The sequence below is a fragment of the Chelonia mydas genome, chromosome 9, assembly GCF_015237465.2.
Source record: "Chelonia mydas isolate rCheMyd1 chromosome 9, rCheMyd1.pri.v2, whole genome shotgun sequence".
Classification (NCBI taxonomy): Eukaryota; Metazoa; Chordata; order Testudines; family Cheloniidae; genus Chelonia; species Chelonia mydas.
In genome coordinates, this window is record NC_057855.1 from 96,980,526 (window position 1) to 97,002,843 (window position 22,318).

A 22,318-nucleotide genomic window follows, 5' to 3' on the forward strand; every position below is an offset into this window, starting at 1 on the left:
ATATATAACTTTTGATTACAACAATGGGAAAGAACGCATACTTTATTTTCCTCAGAGTAATGGTTGATTTAAAGAAAACCCCATTACACAGTTCCTTCAGAACATACCAAAAGAGCTATTAAAAGATATTCTGAGACGTTCAATCAGCCTGAAACAGTTACAACTATAGATCTACTTAACTGAAATAAAACTCTGAGCAGCTGGCTTCCCCACCATTTTTCAAATACAGTACACATAAATGGCAGTGGATCAAATCTTATCCCCATCTGGGATTTGGCTTTATTTACAAGAGTAACTTGAAATGAAACATCAAATCCAGCCAAGCCTTCTCTCCAAGGCTGGCAGCTCTCAAGGATCCTCCTCAAAAACTGCTCAGCCCATACCCTAGGTCCTCATTATAAAGCACTTCTACATCCTTTATATTTGTATGAGTATCAACAGACATGCAATAATGAGTCAACAAACCTCACTTACCATTTTCCTGCCAGAAAAGGTGTGTTCTTAACTCAAGTGAGCTAACTCGAGTTAACAAGCGTAGTTAACTAACTCACGGTAAAATCCTTGTAAAGATAAGCCAGTTTGTAGTTTACAAATGAATTAGGAGGTCAAGTTAAAGACAAGCACCCTCACTAAATTTCACTGAGTCTGGTATTTTCTTTTACACAGTCCCATTTATTTACAAGGAATGTACAAAGTCCTGCTTCACCAAATGCAGGAAGCACCAAAAACAAGCGATAGTGTCTTTGCTTAGGGTATGACTACACTACAGCTATGGAGAATCTGCTTACAAGAGGAGACTCGAAGAGTTTGGCTTGTTTATCCTAACCAAAGGTTGAAGGAAGATAGGATTGCTCTCTGTAAACACATCAATGGGATAAATAGCAGGGAGAGAGAGGAGTTATTTAAGTTAAGGGTCAGTGTTGGCACAGGAACAACTGGATATGAACTGGACATTAACAAGTTTAGGCTTGAAATGAGACAATGGTTTCTAACCATTAGAGGAGCATAGTTTTGGAATAGCCTCTAGTAGAGTAGTGGGGGCAAAAACCCTAACTTGTTTCAAGACTGAGCTTGATAAGTTTATGGAGGGAATGGTATGATGAGGTTGCCTATAATGGCATATGGCCCATCCGTGACTGCTATTAGCAAATATCTGCAACTGCTGGAGATGGGACTGTAGATGGGGAGGGCTGAGTTACTGCAGAGAATTCTTTCCCAGCTGTGTGGCTGGGCAGGAGGAGGGGTCTAACTCACATGCTCAGGGTCTAATTGATTGCTATATTTGGGGTCAGGAAAGAATTTCCTTTAGCTCAGATTGGCAGAGACCCAGGGTTTTGTTTTGTTTTGTGCCTTCCTCTGCAGCGTGGGATATGGGTCACTTGCTGGTTTGAACCAGCGTAAAGAGTGGATTCTCTGTAACATGAAGTCTTTAAATCAATATTTGTAACTCATCCAGAGGTTATAGGCCTATTATGGGAGTGGGTGGGTGAGGTCCTATGGCAGAGGTGGGCAAACTACAGGCCGCATCTGGCCCACCAGCTGTTTTAAGCTGGCCCTTGAGCTCCCGCTGGGGAGCAGGGTCAAGGGCTTGCTCCACTCCAGCACGCCAGCTGGGGTGCAGGGTCGGGGCCCGCTCCATATGGCTCCCAGAAGCAGCCGCATGGCCCCACTCCAGCCAGGGTGCAGGGGCAGGGGCGGTTGCACATGACTCCCGGAAGCTGTGGCATGGCCCCCCTCCAGTGCTCCAGCTGGAGAGCAGGGTCGGGGGCCGCTCCACACTGCTCCCAGAAGTTGCGGCATGGTCTCCCTCTGGCTCCTGTGCGCTCCAATGGTCCCCTCCGGTGCTCCACTGGGAGCTGCAGGGGCGGTGCCTGTAGGTGGTGCAGCACGCAGAACGACCTGGCCATGCCTCCACATAGGAGCTGGAGAAGGGACATGCCACTGCTTCTGGGAGCTGCTTGAGGTAAGCGCTGCCCAGAGCCTGTACCCCTGAGCCTCTCCCCACACCTCAACCCCCTGCTGCAGCCCTGATCCCCCTCCTGCCCTCCAAGCCCCTTGATCCCAGCCCAGAGCACCCTCCTGCACCCCAGCCCAGAGCCCACACCCCCAGCCAGAGCCTGCACCCCTCCTGCCCTCTGAACCCCTCAGTCCCAGCCTAGAGCTACCTCCTACACCCCAAATTCCTCATACCCAGCCCCACGCCACCCCACTCCCCCACCCCAGCCCAGAGCCCCCTCCCAGATCCTGAACTCATTTATAAAATGATCAGCAATGAAATAATTTAAACAACAATATTGTAAATATCTTTAGGTTTAAGAGTTATCAATCCAATGAAATTAATTGGTGGTTCTTACTTCTCAGAGTTACTGTTTCAAGCTATCTATAGCCTCAAAAGGACATCATTGCATCATTTTATGGGTGGTACATATTGTTAGGATTATTTTCACAAACATAAGGGCTGGGGAAATTTAATTAAAGCTTAGATTCTGGAGACCATATCTGCAGCAAGGGATGGATTCTACCACTGAATTTGTGGCATGTACAGGGCCCTGTGTTTAAAAGTACTAAGAAAATTATTAAAATACATACCTTACAGTGAGGACAATAAAGACAGACTATTATGACAGCAGCACTGATGTAAAAAATTAAAATCAGACCCAAAGTGCCTCAAGTTAACCATCCAAAAGTTAGTGGACACCTCTGAAACTTTTGGTCTAAGCACCTTGCTCAAGGTCACAGATCTGGGACTAGAATCCAGAGGGCGGATCCTCAGTTCATGTAAATGATCATAGCTTCAGCCTATGATCACTTTCCCCAGTTGAAGATCTGCTCCCACATGTCCCAACTCTTGCATTAATCCTAAGAGTCACTGTATACTAGTATGGGACTAGAACCTTCACCCACACAAAAGGGCCATATCCAGCAGGTAGAGCAATGGAGTCCCATTTCTTTTCTAGGCTTTCCCATAGACTTGTCAAGTGTCCTTGGGCAGGTCTCTTAAATTCTGTGCCTCAATGTTCCCACTTCTGGTACTGGTGTAATACTTACTTTATAGGAATGCTCTGAGGCAAAATTCATTGGGCCAGATTCTCAGCTGCTGTAGACCCATTGACTTCAGTGCAGTTACTGCATTTGACAGCAGTTGAGGATCTAGTTCTGTAATACTGTCCTCCGCTACCACCTAGATCTTCAGTTAGTATAAACTGTCATACCTCCAGCTGCAGATATGTCCCCTGGATTGGACAGTGGTAGGTGCTTCAGAAGTGCCTTGATTGGTGCAAGTGCTGTAAGAGTGTGAAGTGTATCACTGAGGATTAGAGTTCTAAAGCCATTTAATATTCAGCAGCTACGTAATTCAGCAATGCTGGATCCTCTTGGAGAATCAGACTATTGTTGAGCTGTGTTTTTTAACCTCACTGTACCTTTTCCTTTTATTTATGCTAACCCTAGACAGAATGTATTATACCTTTATTTATTCACCTTAATGTCATGGAGTATGGTCATAACATTTTAAACACTTTCTGACACAGGTCTTTACTTTTGTAATTAGCATGTAAAATGTTTGGTTTTCGTACCTGTAGCACTGGACTTTCTAATGTGTTGTACCAATACTATTGTATACCTTTACGATTTACTGTGAAATACAATGCTGACGGAACTGTTTCCAAATTTTGTCTGAAATGTTTCCCCACTTTAAAGGGCACTTAAGTAGAACGGCCAAAAACTAAAATAAGGGGCAGCCTTCAGTCTTCTGTTCATGTAGAAAGATTCAGAAGTGGATATCATCACGAACTACTGTCTGGCAAGCAGCCAGCCCTTTGATAAAAGGTGCAGCTAAAGTGATTTCAGTCATCTCTGACAAAAGTCCATAAACAGCAAAATAACAGTCTTTGGGCTAAAGCTCACTGATATTTACACGCAGTATCATATACGTCATGTCAAATAATTCAATGAGGTCTCCAACATACTATAAGAACACTATAGTTTAGGAAGCCCACTAGACAAAAGTTAAAAGATTTTTTTTTAAAAAAAACCCACTCAATGCAAATAAACTGTGAAATAGATGTGGAAAAACAATGTACCAGTTACAAGTGACATTTATAAGCCTACTTCTAGCAATAACAATCATGCTAAAATATGGCATTTGGGACTCTGACAATATTCAAGCTCAATATACTCTAGCCTGAGGCCTGTAAGGAAGTTTAGCATACTAAAGGCCTGTATAGGAAGACTATAAAGGAGGTTTTCAAAAGTGAAGCATTTTGAATAAATGTTAACATTAATTTTTCAATTGTTAATCCAATACTAATCAAGGATTGATAGTGGTTTAAAGAGTGGAGGGCAGATCTTCAGCTGTTATAAACTGTCACAGCCCTGCTGACTTCAGCAGAGGAGCTGCTCCTCTGAGACCTGCAGACTCAGACAGGGCCACAAAAAGACTTCAGATTATTAGGCTAAGCAAAACATGGGGCATTTTGCATTAAAATATTTACCCTCCATCATGGGGCACATCAATCACCATCAGCCTGGCACCTCCTCTTGTTCACTTTCAGGATTAGCTCAAGGTTGACACCCACATCTGCAGTCTGCACACCATCACTCCTTCTCTGCAGTCTGCCTGCAGCCCCTCTTACAGCATTTAGAACCGCAGCATCCTCTTAGTGACACAGCCCTCAGCCATGTCCCTATCAATGTTCCCCTGACCGGGGGAGTTTAGCTCCTAGTCCAGCAACTTCCCCAGTAGCAACTGTAGTCGATTGTCCTGCCACTTCCCCAGTGGTGAGTGGGGGGACCCAGGCTCCCAGACCAGGTACCCTCCAAATCACAGTCACTTACTGCATTCCTTTGCTTCTACTATCACTGCATTTCCCTGGGCCACTTCCCTGTGGCCACAGCACCCTTCTCAGTCTCAGCAGCCCATCCAGAGCACCTACTCTTCTCCCCGGGTTCCTGCCTGTCCAAGATGCTACTGGGTTACAGCTTACTCCAGAGACAATCCTCCCTCCTCAAGTTCCAAGCAGCTACTAAGCCTGCTTTGCCCTGAGGCTCTTTTTATATTGGCCTGCTGGGCTGACTGGCCACTCCTCACAGCCCCTCTCCTATTGGCTCTATTAACCCCTTACTGGGCAGTGTGGGGCAGATGCCCCATCACACTCTCCTTCCCTCAAATATAGGGAAAGCAATACTGTAACTTATGTTAAATATGTGTTCATCCTGGCTACTTTATCAAGACTGGTTTGCTAAGACACCCAGTCCATGAACAAAATAGCACAGTGCTACAAATTGATCTACTTCCTTTTTAATTAAGTTGGATTATATGCGTGTTTCATGCCCCTCCCTCAAGGACAAGCTTGCTGGAGGGACATGAAACTTATCCTTAAAAATCCTGCACAGAGTACATACTAGGCACTTTTGATCTGGGACTCAAAATTAAAACTGGCCTCCCATGTCCTTTAAACCATGCAAGCAAATTGGGATCCTTACTGTCCCTCATAAAACACATTCACACTTAACACTCTTCCCAAAGTGCTGCATGGAGCACTCTGGCCAAAAAGGATCAGAAAATAACTTTTGTACAGCTGGAAGATAAGAGGCAGAGTCAGCCAGTTCTGCTGTTCAGTGGTGTTTACAAGGTAGAAGGCTAATTTTCATTTTTGGCCTCAAGTTGGATATGCTGCTAAATTAATGTACCCAAATTTAAGTGCACTTCAAGAGCTTGCCTGGTAGGGAGTAGGAAAGGAAGGAGAGAGACAGTAAAAAGGATCCTTTTGCACTGGAACAGGTGCAGTTTTGGTGCACAAAATGAGGGCTGGAGACTGGATGAAGCAGCATCCAGCTCTATGCAAGGTTGCTGCACAGCAACACACAGGGGACAGGGCTTACACGTGGGACAGAGTACAAAGGCCCATGGAACACATCCATATTCACTCCGCAGTCTCCCTCCCACTTCCTAGACAGCAACCATCTCCAAACTTGACTATTCAGGACAGCCATCAGGCAGAATATTTGAATCTACATGATTAAATGTCACTTTCCTGGACCAGGTTTTTGATTCTCTCAATCCGCTGGATAAAAGGGTTCTTCCCAGCCTGCTTTGGAAGTTTGGGAAAACCACTCAGACCCCCATTAACAAAGACATAGCCTCTACCCTTAGGATGGGTTGCGACTATATTTTTACAATTGTATTTATTTATTTTAAACTAGTTATACTAGTACTTAAGTCAATTAGCAGAAACATTCCCTAGTTTAAGGTGGCTTTCTGCACCCCCTCTAAGCTATTCAGTAGAGCATTCATCCAAGGTACAAAACTGTGTTGAAACTTTGGGAGTTGAATGGACCACTCCAACAGAGATTTAATTTCCATTAAATTCCTTAGTGAAAATGCACTCACTCTTAGATCTGAGGGACAGGCAAAACCTGGCCAATACCTTTGAAATGGGTTATATTTAAATGTATCCCCCATATAAATATAAACCACTGAACAGAAGCCCAATATGAACTGTGTAAACGAAACTTAGTTTTAGTGCTTATCTCTGCAGCAGATTAGAAGCAGTCTTTCTGTCAATCAGCTTCTGAGTCCTCCCCCTTTGAAGTTTGGCTCTACCGATGATAGGACACAGAAAATGGCAAGAATTCTGCAGTCCCAGCAGAACTGGGGGGGGGGGGGGGAGAGATAGCTCAATGGTTTGAGCATTGGCCTGCTAAACCCAGGGTTGTGAGTTCAATCCTTGACGGGGCCATTTGGGATCTGGGGCAAAAACTGGGGATTGGTCCTGCTTTGAGCAGGGGGCTGGACTAGATGACCTCCTGAGGTCCCTTCCAACCCTGATATGCTATGAAACAAGCCCATTCCCTACAAGGAAACAAACCTACTTATTACAAAAGAATAAGTGTTGGAGATACACAATATAAAGTACTTCACACTTTATTATAGTGTGTATTATTATTATTATATATTCCAGCAAAATATTTTGGGATGCAGATATACTTGAGAAACAAATGGTTAGAGTTAAAGGAAGTATTTTTTCACACAATGCAGTCAACCTGTGGAACTCCTTGCCAGAGGTTATTGTGAAGACCAAGACTATAACAAGGTTCAAAAAAGAACTAGATAAGTTCATGAAGGATAGGTCCATCAGTGGCTATTAGCCAGGATGGACCAGTATGGTGTCCCTAGCCTCTGTTTGCCAGAAGCTGGGAATGGGCAACAGGGGATGTATCACTTGATGATTACCTGTTCTGTTCTTTGGGGCACCTGGCATTGGTCACTCAGAATACTGGGCTAGAAGGACCTTTCGTCAGACCCAGTATGGCTGTTATGTTCTAACTTTTTGCGTGTTATAACATATAAACAAGTAATACTTATTGTTTGGTTGAAGGTTTAAATAAGCTCAGTTAAAATTACATACCACTTGCTTGACTGATGTAAGTTACATTTATAACCAGACAAAGCATGAGATTTTTCAGGGAGAGTAAATCATATTTAGGTGATAGATTTATAGAAACTCCTAGCCAAAACAGGTAAAATGCTACAATAAATTAGATTTTAGATGTAGCAGTACCCCAATATTTGACATTTTAAAAACACGTAAGGCAACAGGTTTCAGAGTAGCAGCCGTGTTAGTCTGTATCCGCAAAAAGAACAGGAGTACTTGTGGCACCTTAGAGACTAAGAAATTTATTTGAGCATAAGCTTTCGTGGGCTACAGACCACTTCATCGGATGCATAGAATGGAACATATAGTAAGAAGATATATGTACATACAGAAAACATGAAAAGGTGGAAGTTGCCATACCAACTCTAAGAGCCTCTAAGGGTATGTCTACACTACGAAATTAGGTTGAATTTATAGAAGTCGGTTTTTTAGAAATCGGTTTTATATATTTGTGTGTGTCCCCACAGAAAATGCTCCAAGTGCATTAAGTGCATTAACTCGGTGGAGTGCTTCCACAGTACCAAGGCTAGAGTCGACTTCCGGAGTGTTGCACTGTGGGTAGCTATCCCACAGTTCCCGCAGTCTCCGCTGCCCATTGGAATTCTGGGTTGAGATCCCAATGCCTGATGGGGCTAAAACATTGTCGCGGGTGGTTCTGGGTACATATCGTCAGGTCCCCATTCCCTCCCTCCCTCTGTGAAAGCAAGGGCAGACAATTGTTTCGCGCCTTTTTTCTTGAGTTACCTGTGCAGACGCCATACCACGGCAAGCATGGAGCCCGCTCAGCTCACTGTCACCGTATGTCTCCTGGGTGCTGGCAGACGTGGTACTGCATTGCTACACAGCAGCAGCAACCCATTGCCTTGTGGCAGCAGACGGTGCAATAGGACTGGTAGCCGTCATCGTCATGTCCGAGGTGCTCCTGGTCGCCTGTGTGAGGTCGATCAGGAGCGCCTGGGCAGACATGGGTGCAGGGACTAAATTTGGAGTGACTTGATCAGGTCATTCTCTTTAGTCCTGCAGTCAGTCCTATTGAACCATCTTACGGTGAGCAGGCAAGTGATACGGATTGCTAGCAGTCCTATTGCATCATCTTCTGCCGGGCAGGCAAGAGATGAGGATGGCTAGCAGTCCTATTGTACCATCTTCTGCCGAGCAGCCATGAGATGTGGATGGCATGCAGTCCTTTTGCACCGTCTGCTGCCAGCCAAAGATGTAAAAGATAGATGGAGTGGATCAAAACAAGAAATAGACCAGATTTGTTTTGTACTCATTTGCAAACCCCCTCCCCTGGCCCCCGTCTAGGAGACTCATTCCTCTAGGTCACACTGCAGTCACTCACAGAGAAGGTGTAGCGAGGTAAATCTCGCCATGTATCAATCAGAGGCCAGACTAACCTCCTTGTTCCAATAAGAACAATAACTTAGGTGCACCATTTCTTATTGGAACCCTCCGTGAAGTCCTGCCTGAAATACTCCTTGATGTAAAGCCACCCCCTTTGTTGATTTAACTCCCTGTAAGCCAACTCTGTAAGCCGTGTTGTCAGTCGCCCCTCCCTGCGTCAGAGCAACAGCAAACAATCATGCATCTGAGTTGAGAGTGCTGTCCAGAGCAGTCACAATGGAGCACTCTGGGATAACTCCCAGAGGCCAATACCGTCGAATTGTGTCCACAGTACCCCAAATTCGACCCGGCAAGGCCGATTTAAGCGCTAATCCACTTGTCAGGGGCGGAGTAAGGAAATCGATTTTAAGAGCCCTTTAAGTCGAAATAAAGGGCTTCATCGTGTGGACGGGTGCAGGTTTACATCGATTTAACGCTGCTAAATTCAACCTAAAGTCCTAGTGTAGACCAGGGCTGAGAGTTGGTATGGCAACATCCACCTTTTCATGTTTTCTGTATGTACATATATATTTTTACTATATGTTCCATTCTATGCACCCGATGAAGTGGGCTGTAGCCCACGAAAGCTTATGCTCAAATAAATTTGTTAGTCTCTAAGGTGCCACAAGTACTCCTTTTCTTTTTTCATAAGGCAACAATTAGTTAATAGTCATTTCATCATTAGGAGTGAATAGAACTGCATGATTCATTTATTTACCCAATTAAAATTCAAGAAAATGTTATAATGAAGAGGAAAGAAACTATAGGAATTATCCTATACCATTCTAGATTTCTACACTTCTAAATTCCAGAAACTATCCTGAGAGCAGTTTTTTCAGCTTTTGAGAGTTATCCTTTTGAGCCAAAATTAAAATGAGATTTTAAGTGACTGTGTATACCGTACACATCAATAATCAAGATACTTTATTAAATAAATCATTCATATTCATACTCTCAGTAGAGAAAGACCATAGTTATAACACACAGACTGTTGAGAAAAAATTCACTAGCTCCTCTCACATGCAGGTGCACTATTTAATAATTAAACATTTAGTAGTAATATTATTTCAAATTAAGGTATAGATTTATAATGTTCTCCAAAAATCAACACATAATTTTAACATGAATTTCCAAGAGATTTTAAAGAGAAAAAACTTTGTTACAGCAGTTATGAGCAACAATATGAACTGCAAACCGGATGCCTTAGTAACAGCAACATGATTTTTAGCAAACTGTAAGAAAGTAAAATCTGGGTACAGCAGATTTTAAAGGTTTTAGTGGAATTATGCTTCAGAGCTGTGTAGACAGTACACCCTGCTGGGTAATCAAAGGACCTGCATGTGGTATTGTCTAAAGGATTGATACTGTGGCAATGGATACCCGTTCAGACATGAACAATCACAAGCTGACCAAATGGAAAGAAAATCAGAGCTACAAGTCAGGACTATTATATTAAGGTATTTCTCTTAGCATTTAAGATGACTGGAACATGTCAGAATTTGTTTATTCAGCATTTGTCAGTTCATACATCTAAAGAGTGAGGGATATAGAACCCGGCATTCAAATTAAGTATCAAACCCATGATTTATCTCAATACAAACTAGTGTTTCCTCTCTACAAAGCAGTTCTCCCGGGAAAAGGAGATGCATATTACTGCAAGAAGGGTGTAATGGATGTCAGTGGCCTGAAGACTCACAGGGATGCTCTTGTCAAAGAATCAAGGTACAATTTCACTCAAACAAAACTCTGAACAAAGCTATTTTAAAACTAGATAGTGTTTTAGTGTCACACTTGACTGCCTTAAAACTTGAAAATAAAAGTTCAACATTAAAGCAAGAAGAGTTTGAAAAGTAGAAAGTCAAGTAAAACTGCAAATATAGTTACTAGGGCTTTTTGACTACAACTAGCAAGGATTCTCTCTCTTTGTTTTATTTTAAAGAAAATCTACTCTCAGGTTGTCAAATGTATTAGATAATGGTTGGGCTGAAAAATGTTTCCTAAGTATTTCTAAAGCCTTAACAGTCTTAGCATGCAAAAGCTTTTCATCACTCAGCTCACTTTTAACAGCCTCCAGTTCTTTTTGTATGTTTCTTATTTTGAAATCATAATGCAGTTTCACCTTTTCTATGGAGGCCTTATTTCCAAGATCATGTTGCCGTTTTAACTTCTTAACTTCTTGTTGTAAATCCTTGTTCTTTAGATCCAAACTCTGAATTTCTTTTCTTGCCTGAAGCAGCTCTTCATTTAAGCTTCTTATGTTTGCTGATTTTTCATGTAAATGTTGTTTTAAGGCTTGAAGCTCAAAATCTTTTTTTAAGCTGTCCTTTTGAATCTGCTGTAATTGGGTATTTTTGCAGCGAACCTCTTTTCTGGAGTTTAGAAGTTCTTGTTCAGCATTTTCAAAGTCCACTTGTATTTTTTTGCATTTAGCTTTCAATTCCACTAACTCTGCATTCAAGGTGGACAGCTGAAGTTTCAGAGAAACTTCTTCCACATGGTTCTTGTGCATTTCTTGTCGCAAATCTGCTAATTCCTTTGCATTCCAGATACAATGACCCTCTGTTTTCTTTAAGCTTTCTTCAGTCCCAACATCTAAATTACCAGCTCCACAGCAGGCAGAATCCCCTTCTGTTTCCTTCTTTGAAATGTTTATCTTTGCACTTACTATGTTTGGTTCATATTCTTGTACAATGAGTTTGGAAAAACATTCTTTCCTTTTGAGCCTTTTTTCTTCTTGATATTTTTTAATTGCTCTATTGTAGATTTCTTCCACTCTCTTTGCTCTTGCTAAAGCCAATTTTTCAAACATCAGAGATTCAGGCTGATAGACTTGACTAAAAATATATTGTGCACTAAAATGAGGAGAAAACAACTTCTCCACCCAATGTTTACCTTTGTTCTCCATTTCTAAGATTTCCACTGCCTGTTAGTAGAAAAGTAAAATCAATACCTGAAGGAACACATTTAAACTTTGATGTGAAGTTTCATCTGAAAGAAACTAAATTTTTACAAATTATAATTACTAATAATTTTAGAGGGCTAGCTTCAGGTACCTTTACTCATGTTGGGTAACATCTTACTCATGACTTCAGTGGGCCTACTTTTGGAGTAAGGTGCTTTTCAACATGAATAAGAGTATCAGAAACTGGTCCAAAGTTACTAGTGCCATAACATACTAACTATACGGAAGCCCTGCTCTGTTTTAACTGTCTATATGAAATTAAACTAGATTGCTTTGAGGAAACATTTTACAGATTGATCCTGCTAAAGAAAAGCTTATACTGTTCTTATATGGGGCAAATCCTAGTTTTTAAACCAGGTAAATTTTCTATTACCTGTAATGAGAGATTTGCCTGAATCATATTTTCTTTGTTTGTAAATTGTTTTTTTTTAAATTGTATCACTACTCAAACTCTTTAAAGGTGCTTATTCAGTTAATATATAGACAAGGATCTGAATATGTGACGCACTACAGTACGTAAATGCTAAGTGTTTAAAAATTGTGGAGATGTCAGTGCTTATTAGAATAAATTAGTGAAAATCTGCACATAATATGGAGAGACTATACACAGAGTCCTGCAACTCTGACAATTGCCCTGCAAAATTCCTGATATTCCAGTCCTCATCCTCTCTGAGCACAGACTATCAACTGTGTAACAATGGTTAGTTTTGCTAGGAGAATCAGTGTTTTAGGGACAACAATAAGATTCCCAAATTCTTTTCACTAGACACTAAATCAGAATTTGACTCAAGATTGCCAGAGGTGAAAGATTTATGGATTAGTCCACTGTGCTATTTACTCCATGTTTCCCTGCACTATTATTACTGAACTAAGAAGATGAATCTAGGTTTACGCATGGTGCTAGGAATATTTAAGACAGTGACCATTTTTATTTGGATTTACATTGAAATCCAAGAACAATAACATGAGGCAAAATATATTGAAAAGAGATTATGTCAGTTAGCTTCTCTAATGATTTGACTGTCTAAACGTATTGAAGAGTTTTATAAAACCAAGTAGGAATATAAATTGAATATGGACAAGCTATGTCTCAGGCACAAGGGATAAGTTTGTGGAGTAAGAGAGGTAATAATGATACTAGAATAGTAAAAGCACTAATATTTCATTGATTCAAATTCAGAACAGCTCAGTAGTGACTGAAAGATCCCCCTAATTCAGAGGTGTCTCAAGGATTTTCTCATGGAGTCACACTGACTACGACAATAAGGTACTGAATACATAATAAATTGAATTTAATTACTACATGAAGGCTGTATTCTGCACTTGATCTTTGTACAACGTCCCGCTGACATTAGGCCGCGATCTGCCATAGATTGAGGAGAGTATGAAGTTTTAAATTTTTATCCTGGCCCAAAATCCATAATTAAACATGGAACAGGCCTTCTCCAAATAAAGTTTGACCCTCATGATCTAATGGCTATTTGATGAACTATGTGAAATGAGCTTGGTGGCCTCAGTCTAGTTCCTTGTGGACAGGTGTCCATGTCACAGCGAGACCATCACTACAGCTGTTGCCAGTGACTAAAAAAACCTGGAGAGAGGGGCCAGGCATTAACTCAAAGAGGCCAGGAACTTTATAATCATGGAGACAGTTACCCTCTCATTTGAGGTTGTCCCTCATCCGTGTTGAGGTACAGTGGCAGGGCAGTTTGGGTAGACTTACTATGCATTCTGTAGATACAAGTCATCAATCTCCACAGGATTGGCAGCATGGGAAATGGGCAATGGGATGGATCACTTGATGATTACCTGTTCTGTTGATTCCCTAGGGCACCTGGCATTGGCTGCTGTGGGACGACAGGATAGGGGGCTAGATGGATCTTTGGTCTGACCCAGTATGTCCGTTCTTATGTAATAAGTACGGGGGACGTAAACCTGTTTTGGATAATTGGGAATTTCAGATCTTTAAAACAGTACTGTATCCTATTCTGAGGATGAAGTTTTCAGAGTGGTAGCCGTGTTAGTCTGTATCAGCAAAAAGAATGAGGAGTACTAATTTCATGCATATTTATGTGGTATTTCAAATCTCTCTTTTTTAACTCCTGTGTTAAATTGCCCCACATTTAGCACCACTGCGAATCAATGCAGCACACGCCTGAAGAACAATTATTATTTACAAACTGAAAGAGTGCATAGGCCAGATGCAGGGAGGGATGACAAAGGGGACACAAAATAACGTTGTTGGACTCGATTAAGTGATTTTTGAAATTGTTGGGGAAAATCTAGGTAAGCCATACAGATGTCCTGAAGCTACAGACAGAGCTAAATCTCATGCCATCATTAAGGTCCGAATGCTGCAAACTGCTCAATACATGCACATATGAAACCTCTTTGAAGTCAATAAGAGTCTGCCCATGTGGCTGCTCAGAGGATCAAGGTCATATTTAGCAAGTGATCATGAAAACCACATAAACTATGAAGAAAGAGAAAGGGGGAATATTACCTGGAGCTGGGAGATTCTTGATGATATTGTCTAGCAGGGGTGAAGTTTCCTGACATTCCTTTCTCTAACAATATAGGAAACTTTAGGACAGAGACTCATATTAGCAGTTTACCAGAAGCCAGAAATGTTTGTTCATATTTTTACTCCCTTTAAAAGATAAGCAGAAACTGCTTGTTGAGAAGGTTCAATGGGGGTTTGTCCTCACCCTGTGGTTACCCATCATGAGTTTGAGGGTGATAAATGACCCAAGTTCAGGGGATACACAATGTCACAGCAGCACCATCCAGCATCAAAGGCTAACCACAGCAGGAGAAGGGGACTACTGCTTCAGAGGGGGCTACCCAGCACCCCACCTGACTAGCACTGAGGCAACAAAGCCATAATAATGCTAGGAACATCGAAGGGACAGAGTGCCACCCAGCACCCCCAAGCTGTAGGAGAAGCTAACTAGATATGGTTGAGGCACCCTCCAGCACCCCAGGCTATAAGGAAGGGGGCACCCAGCACCCCAGGCTGTAACCCCTTTGGGGGGGGACGCCCGGCGCCCCAGGCTGTAACCCCTTAGGGTGGGGGCGCCCGGCGCCCCAGGCTGTAACTCCTTAGGGTGGGGGCGCCCGGCGCCCCAGGCTGTAACCCCTTAGGGTGGGGACGCCCGGCGCCCCAGGCTGTAACCCCTTAGGATGCGGGCACCCGGCGCCCCAGGCTGTAACCCCTTAGGGTGCGGGGGCCCGGCGCCCCGGGCTGTAACCCCTTAGGGTGCGGGGGCCCGGCGCCCCGGGCTGTAACCCCTTTGGGGGGGGACGCCCGGCGCCCCAGGCTGTAACCCCTTAGGGTGCGGGGGCCCGGCGCCCCAGGCTGTAACCCCTTAGGGTGCGGGGGCCTGGCGCCCCGGGCTGTAACCCCTTAGGGTGCGGGGGCCCGGCGCCCCGGGCTGTAACCCCTTTGGGGGGGGACGCCCGGTGCCCCGGGCTGTAACCCCTTAGGGTGGGGACGCCCGGCGCCCCGGGCTGTAACCCCTTGGGGGGGGGACACCCGGCGCCCCAGGCTGTAACCCCTTGGGGGGGGGACGCCCGGTGCCCCAGGCTGTAACCCCTTTGGGGGGGGCACCCGGCGCCCCAGGCTATAACCCCTTAGGGTGGGGACACCCGGCGCCCCGGGCTGTAACCCCTTTGGGGGGGCACCCGGCGCCCCAGGCTGTAACCCCTTAGGATGCGGGCACCCGGCGCCCCAGGCTGTAACCCCTTAAGGTGCGGGGGCCCGGCGCCCCAGGCTGTAACCCCTTAGGGTGCGGGGGCCCGGCGCCCCGGGCTGTAACCCCTTTGGGGGGGGACGCCCGGCGCCCCAGGCTGTAACCCCTTAGGGTGCGGGGGCCCGGCGCCCCAGGCTGTAACCCCTTAGGGTGCGGGGGCCTGGCGCCCCGGGCTGTAACCCCTTAGGATGCGGGCACCCGGCGCCCCAGGCTGTAACCCCTTAAGGTGCGGGGGCCCGGCGCCCCAGGCTGTAACCCCTTAGGGTGCGGGGGCCCGGCGCCCCGGGCTGTAACCCCTTTGGGGGGGGACGCCCGGCGCCCCAGGCTGTAACCCCTTAGGGTGCGGGGGCCCGGCGCCCCAGGCTGTAACCCCTTAGGGTGCGGGGGCCCGGCGCCCCGGGCTGTAACCCCTTAGGATGCGGGCACCCGGCGCCCCAGGCTGTAACCCCTTAGGGTGCGGGGGCCCGGCGCCCCAGGCTGTAACCCCTTAGGGTGCGGGGGCCCGGCGCCCCAGGCTGTAACCCCTTAGGGTGCGGGGGCCCGGCGCCCCGGGCTGTAACCCCTTTGGGGGGGGACGCCCGGCGCCCCAGGCTGTAACCCCTTTGGGGGGGGACGCCCGGCGCCCCAGGCTGTAACCCCTTAGGGTGCGGGGGCCCGGCGCCCCGGGCTGTAACCCCTTTGGGGGGGAACGCCCGGTGCCCCGGGCTGTAACCCCTTAGGGTGGGGACGCCCGGCGCCCCGGGCTGTAACCCCTTGGGGGGGGGACACCCGGCGCCCCGGGCTGTAACCCCTTGGGGGGGGGACGCCCGGTGCCCCAGGCTGTAACCCCTTTGGGGGGGGCACCCGGCGCCCCAGGCTGTAACCCCTTAGGGTGGGGACACCCGGCGCCCCAGGCTGTAACCCCTTAGGGTGGGGGCACCCGGCGCCCCGGGCTGTAACCCCTTAGGGTGGGGGCACCCGGCGCGGGGCGGGCTCCGGCCCTACCTGGTGCCGGGGGCGGAGTCTCTTCCGCCGGGCAGCAGCAGGCCGAGCGGCCCGGCGCAAGTTCGCCTAGAAACGCGGCCTGGAAAAGCGGGGTTGCCAGGCCTTCGCTCGCGGCCGGCTCCGCCCCCGGGGGCGGGCAGGGGAAGCGGCTCCCTTCACACTAACCCCTCTGAGGGGGACGGTGGCTGCTGGCAGGTCCCCCAGGCCGCGCCGCGGAGGAGGGGACGCCGCTCCCGGGCCCCTCGTCCTGCCCCCGTCGGTGCCCAGAGGGGCCCCAAGGGCGGGGACCGGCTGCCCTGCTGTTCCCTCACGGCCTAGCCACGAGCCTGGCCCCCGTGGGCGAGGTGTCAAGCCAGCGGCTGGGGCCCCGGCAGAGGAGAAGCCCAGAGCTGGCTTCTAGCCCTCCGGCCAAGGGCTCAGCACCCAGAAGACAAATAAACAACCCAACGTGGCTTCCAAAACCCCACAATTAACCTCCTCATCCTTTCCCACCTGGTCTGGCACTGCCTCCCGGGCTCCCCTCCTGACTTCTGAGTGCTCCCGGTTGGCGCGTTGCTGCAGCGGGCGATGCCAAAGGCGCCAAGCAGCGCTCCAGGGCAACTGCACTGACAGGGCTTCGTCGGGAAATGGGGGGCCCACGAGTGACGAAGCTGCCCAGGGCCCTGTTTACAGAGAAATGCTGCCCCATTACTGCCATGCTCAGACAGCTCAACTGGCTCCCACATTCATTTGAAGATTAGTAAGTAATTGCCGTTTCCTAAAAACTCCTCCATGGATTTGCTCCAGATGGCCTCGGCACTTCTTGTCTACTCATCCACATACTTCAGCTCATCTAGCCATGGTAATCTCGGTCCCACCTCACTAGGTTCTGTTAGAACTGGAGGGGCGTCCTCGTTTGCAGCTTCTGCCATCTAGAACAGCCTTCTTGTATCTCAGCCTCAGTGATTCTCCATCTTATTTCCGAGAACCCGTTTTTCCTCCCTGTCATTTCTAATTTATCTTTCACTCTGCTTATTTAGCTCTGCAAGCAGTTTTTTGAAACATACCATACAAGACAGTGTATCACAATATTCAGATTGCTGAAATACTGTGTAGGCAAGGTTTAATATTCAATCAGTGGCCACCCACTGAGGTAGCTGCCCCCGTGCAAATCCCAGTGTAAGCAGGGAAGACTGCTATAAATTAGGATTTGCACCAGTGCATTTTAGCCCAGTTTCAATCAGAAATAAACAGCATTGATGCAAATTGCTTATAGCGGTTTATCTTGTTTTCACTAGGGGTGGAGCTATATGGGTGGCACTGATGGCTGTAACAGGGACAAACTCCTAGTGGAGTTCTTGTATCATCATAATGCCCTGTCCACACATCTCCATATGGAACTTCTCACTTTCTTCTATATTTTCTACAATCCATTTAATGTAAACAACTTTGTGAAATCAGAAAACATCACTATCTTGCTGTTCACATCCTCCTCCAAATATATTTAAACAGCCCCAGCCTCAATACCAACCTCTGGAGGCAAAGCTATTCATCTCCATTGTGAGAAGCAGCCATTCTGTATGACTTTCCTATCGCTAACCAGCTTTTTAATCCATGATAATACTTTACCCTTTACTCTGTCATCTGTTTATCTTCTCTAAATCTTTTATGAGAGCCCTTAGTAAAAGCTTTTTGAAAATCCGAGTATATTTTATCCCCTAGGTCTCCAGTAGTTACTATTTTATTAACTTGAATCAAGTCAGAGAGGCATAATTTTGTCTTTGAAAATCAGTATTGGTTTGATCTTATCAAGTGAGGTTTATCCAAGTATTGGACTATTTTATCCTTAGATTCCAAGTACCAAGGTAAGGCTCACCAGTGTGTAATACCAAGAATTGCCCTGGGCTTCTTTTTTTTTAGAGAATAAGTACCCTGTTTGTAATTTTGCAGCCTTCTGGAACAACTGGGATTTTAAGATTTATTACATGCTTTAGCTGTGTACCAACTATGGCTGCAGCTGCTTGCACTGGTTGTCTTGGAGTTGACTCAAGGTGAGCAATGGACTACCAATCAAGTATTATTATAATGATACACATAAATGGGTAGAGGTCAACAATATGTAGCAAATCTGATCTACAACATATTAGCCCTCTGAAGGGAAAACACTAACAGCTTCAACTGGCCCATTCAGGACCCTTTCTTGCCTTATTAAGGACAAATGAATCATAAAAATATAGTTTGGAAGGGACCTCGATAAGTCATCAAGTCCAGCTCCCTGTGATGTGGCAGGACCAAGTAAACCTAGACCATTGTTGACAGGTCTTTGTCCAGCCTGTTTTTAAAAATCTTCAGTGATAGGATTCCACAGCCTCCTTTGGATGCCTATTCCAGAGCTTAAATACCCTTGAAGTTAGAAAGTTTTTCCTTATATCTAATTTAAATTTCCCTTGCTTCACATTAAGTCCATTATTTCTTGTCTACCTTCAGTAGACATGGAGAACAGTTGATCACTGTCCTCTTTATAGCCCTGAACATATCTGAAGAGTATTATTAGGTGCCTCCACAGTCTTCTTTTCTCAAGACTAAACATTCCCATTTTTTTTAACCTTTCTTCATCGGTCAGGTTTTCTAAACCTTTTAGCATTTTTCTTGCTTGCCTCTGGACTCTTTCCAGTTTGTCTGCATCTTTCCTAAAGTGTGGTCCCCAGAATTGGACACAGTACTACAGCTGAGGCCTCATCAGTGTTGAATAGAGTGGAACAGTTACCTCCCTGTCTTACATACAATGTTCCTGTTAATACACCCCAGAATGATATTAGCCTTTTTTGCAGCTGCATCATATTGTTGGCTCATATTCAGTTCGTGGTCCACTTATAACTCCCAGATCATTTTCAGCAGTACTAGTTCCTAGACTTGCTGATGAGTCCCACTTTGACGACGTGGAAGTAGGCTACACCTACTACTGGATTGGCAAGGCCAAAGGTGAGCCAACACAGTTGGGAGTAGGGTTCGGCATATGGTCTGATGTTGCCTGAAAGTTTGACTTGCTCCCCAAGGGAGACGACTGACTTATGGTATCCTGAATCAACTTACCCAGAGACCAGTATGTCACCATTCATCAGCGCCTACACGCTGACAAGATTCATACAGACAAAATCAAGGAGGCATTTTATGAAAGTCTCAGGAGGGTCGTCAGAGGGATGCCACACCAGGACAAACTTGTTGTGCTTGGAGACTTTACTGCTTGTGTGGGAGTTGACTCTGATAAATGGAGCACGGCACAAGACCATCATGGCATTTGAAGGTCAAATTCCAATGGCCAACTTCTTCTTCCAAGTATGCCAAGTTCAATCTCACTGTTACCAACACAGTCTTCCAAGAGGCAAACAAATATAAGACAAGATGGATGTCTCTGAGGTCAAAACAGTGGCACTTGTTGGATTATGTAATTGTATGGTCTAAAGACATTAAATATGTGTACATCAGTCACTCTTTGAGAAGTGCTGAATGCTGGTCAGACCATTGGCTTGTGCGAGAAGCATCACATCGCTACATTTCTCACCAAAGCATTCCAAAGATTCCTCAGACCATCCAAGAAAATCAATGTGGCTGCCATGAAAGACCCCAGCAAACAAACAAAGTTGGAACAGAGTTGGAGATTGTGGTAGCTGATGTCCCAGAGAACTCCACAGATTTTGAGGCAACCTGGCAGAAGCTAAGAGATGTCACAAATAATGCAACATCCAAGGTTCTTGGCTTTGTAAGACAAGAAATCAATAATGAAGAAGGCCAGATATATCAGACCAAACATATACTACAAACCCGATTAAGGCTAATGAAGAGTCACAGGTAGGAGCAGAAGGCTGCAGAAAGTGGTTGACAAGCATGGCATGAAGGCCCCCCATGCTGCGTATGGCCCAAAATCCAGTGGTACAGTCCCTATCCTCACAGATTGTAGCAGATTGTAATTGGCTGCTCACAGAGAAAAAGTTATATTTTCTGTCATTGAGCAAAGCACTTTGATAGTCTCCTGAACTGTCAATCCATTATGTTCAACGAAGCCATCGAGTCACTCCAACAGTATCCTGTCCTGAAGGAGCTGTCTATGGACCCTTCTATAGATGAGGTTACTGAAGTCATCAAGCAGCTGTCCACAGGCAATTCTCCAAGCCCTGATGGCATTCCCCCTGAAGTGTACAAATGTGAAGGTGCCCACCTGGTCACGAAATTCACCAGTCTTTTCAAGACTATATGGGAACACAGTATCGTGCCCCGGGAGTATATAGATGCTTTCATAGTCCATCTATACAAGAGGAAGGGAAGCATAGATAGCTGTGACAACCATTGTGGAATCTCACTGCTGTCTATAGCAGGAAATATCCTTGCATGGCTTGTCCTCAACAGGCTTGTCTCTCACCTAGTTAGGGTGACCAGATAGAAAGTGTGAAAAATTGGGATGGGGTGGAGGGTAATAGGTGCCTATATAAGAAAAAGCCCCAAATATTGGGACTGTCCCTATGAAATTGGGACATCTGGTCACCCTACGCCTAGTGCACCAAATGTATCAGAGTCACACTGTGGCTTTCATGTTGGCCATGGCACTATAGAGATTTCTGCAGCCTGACAAATACAAGAGAAGGCTGGTGAACAAAACAAGGACCTGTACATTTTGTTTGTTGACCTGACCAAGGCCTTCGATACAGTGAATTGTGAGGGCCCATGGAAACTCCTTCATAAATTTGGTTCCCCAAAGAAGATGATTGCTGTCATCTGCTCACTTAATGATGGCCAGGGTGATGGAGTGGAGTGGAGTGGAGTGGAGTGAAGCCTTCCCTGTAACCAACTGCACCAAACAAGGAAGCATAATGGCTCTACTCCTCTTTGCCATTGTCTTCTCAGTCTTGCTCTTGTTCACATTGCAGGACTCTGATAGAGGCATACACATCCAGTTTAGATTGGATGGGGGTCTATTCTATCTACAATGACTCAGAGTCTGTATTAAGGTAATCAAAGAGCTATTAAGAGAGCTCCTGTTTGCTGTCAGCTGTGTTCTCATTGCACACATGCTCAAGGACATTCAGTTTATTGTGGACTGCTTTACCTATGCTACAAAATGCTTTGGTTTCACAATCAGCCTGAAAAAGACAGAGGTCATGTACCAGCCAGCACCAGACCACCCGCATCACAAGCACCAGGCTCCCATTGTCACATTTGAGAATACGTCCCTCAACTCGGTCAGCAAGTTCTGCTACCTGAGTAGCATACATTCCAGCAATGCTATGTTGGTTGATGAGATCATTCAGCACCTGGCAAAGGCCAGCTTGCATGGCATGTGAGACGTGGACGCTCTACCAATGTCACATCAAATAGCTGGAGAGTTTCCAACTTTGCAGCCTAAGATGCATCTGCAACATCAAGTGGCAGGACAGGATCTCCAATACTGAAGTCTTTGAGAGATGCCAAATCCCTGGTATTGAGAATATGCTCATCAGGGCTCAACTTCACTGGGTTGGACACATAGTCTGCATGGAGGTTTCTTGTATACCAAAAGCAGTGTTCTACAGCTATCTGAGCACAGGAACCTGCTCTAAAGGTCAAGTCAGCCTCAGATATAAAGACACCTTGAAGGCCAACCTCAAAGCATGAAAGATAGACATTAAAACCTGGAAACACATTGCGCTGGACAGACCCAGATGAAGAGGTCTGTGCCATGAGGCCATGTCCTCTTTTGAGGAGTGGTGCATGAGGTCTTTGCAGGAGAAGAGAACACATCATAAGGTCAACTCCTCAAAGCCTCCCCTTAACAATGACTACATTTGCAA

General features: G+C 45.7%; 2 protein-coding genes across 3 annotated transcripts in view; both read right to left on the bottom strand.

Annotated features, from left to right (window-relative positions):
- PHF6 (PHD finger protein 6) overlaps positions 1-5,026 on the bottom strand; it is a 50,761-nt gene extending 45,735 nt beyond the window's left edge. For both annotated transcript variants that reach the window (XM_043522139.1, XM_043522136.1), the window contains exon 1: positions 4,494-5,026. The gene's annotated coding sequence lies outside the window, so the exon portion shown is untranslated. The remainder of the gene's footprint in view (positions 1-4,493) is intronic.
- Positions 5,027-10,752: 5,726 nt separating this feature from the next.
- CCDC160 (coiled-coil domain containing 160) lies at positions 10,753-14,401 on the bottom strand. Its single transcript, XM_027818502.2, has 2 exons — positions 14,285-14,401; positions 10,753-11,742 (listed from the first exon to the last, which is right to left on the bottom strand). Exon 2 carries the CDS (start codon positions 11,722-11,724, stop codon positions 10,753-10,755), a length of 972 nt encoding a protein of 323 aa, XP_027674303.1. The 5' UTR covers positions 11,725-11,742; positions 14,285-14,401.
- Positions 14,402-22,318: the final 7,917 nt, after the last annotated feature.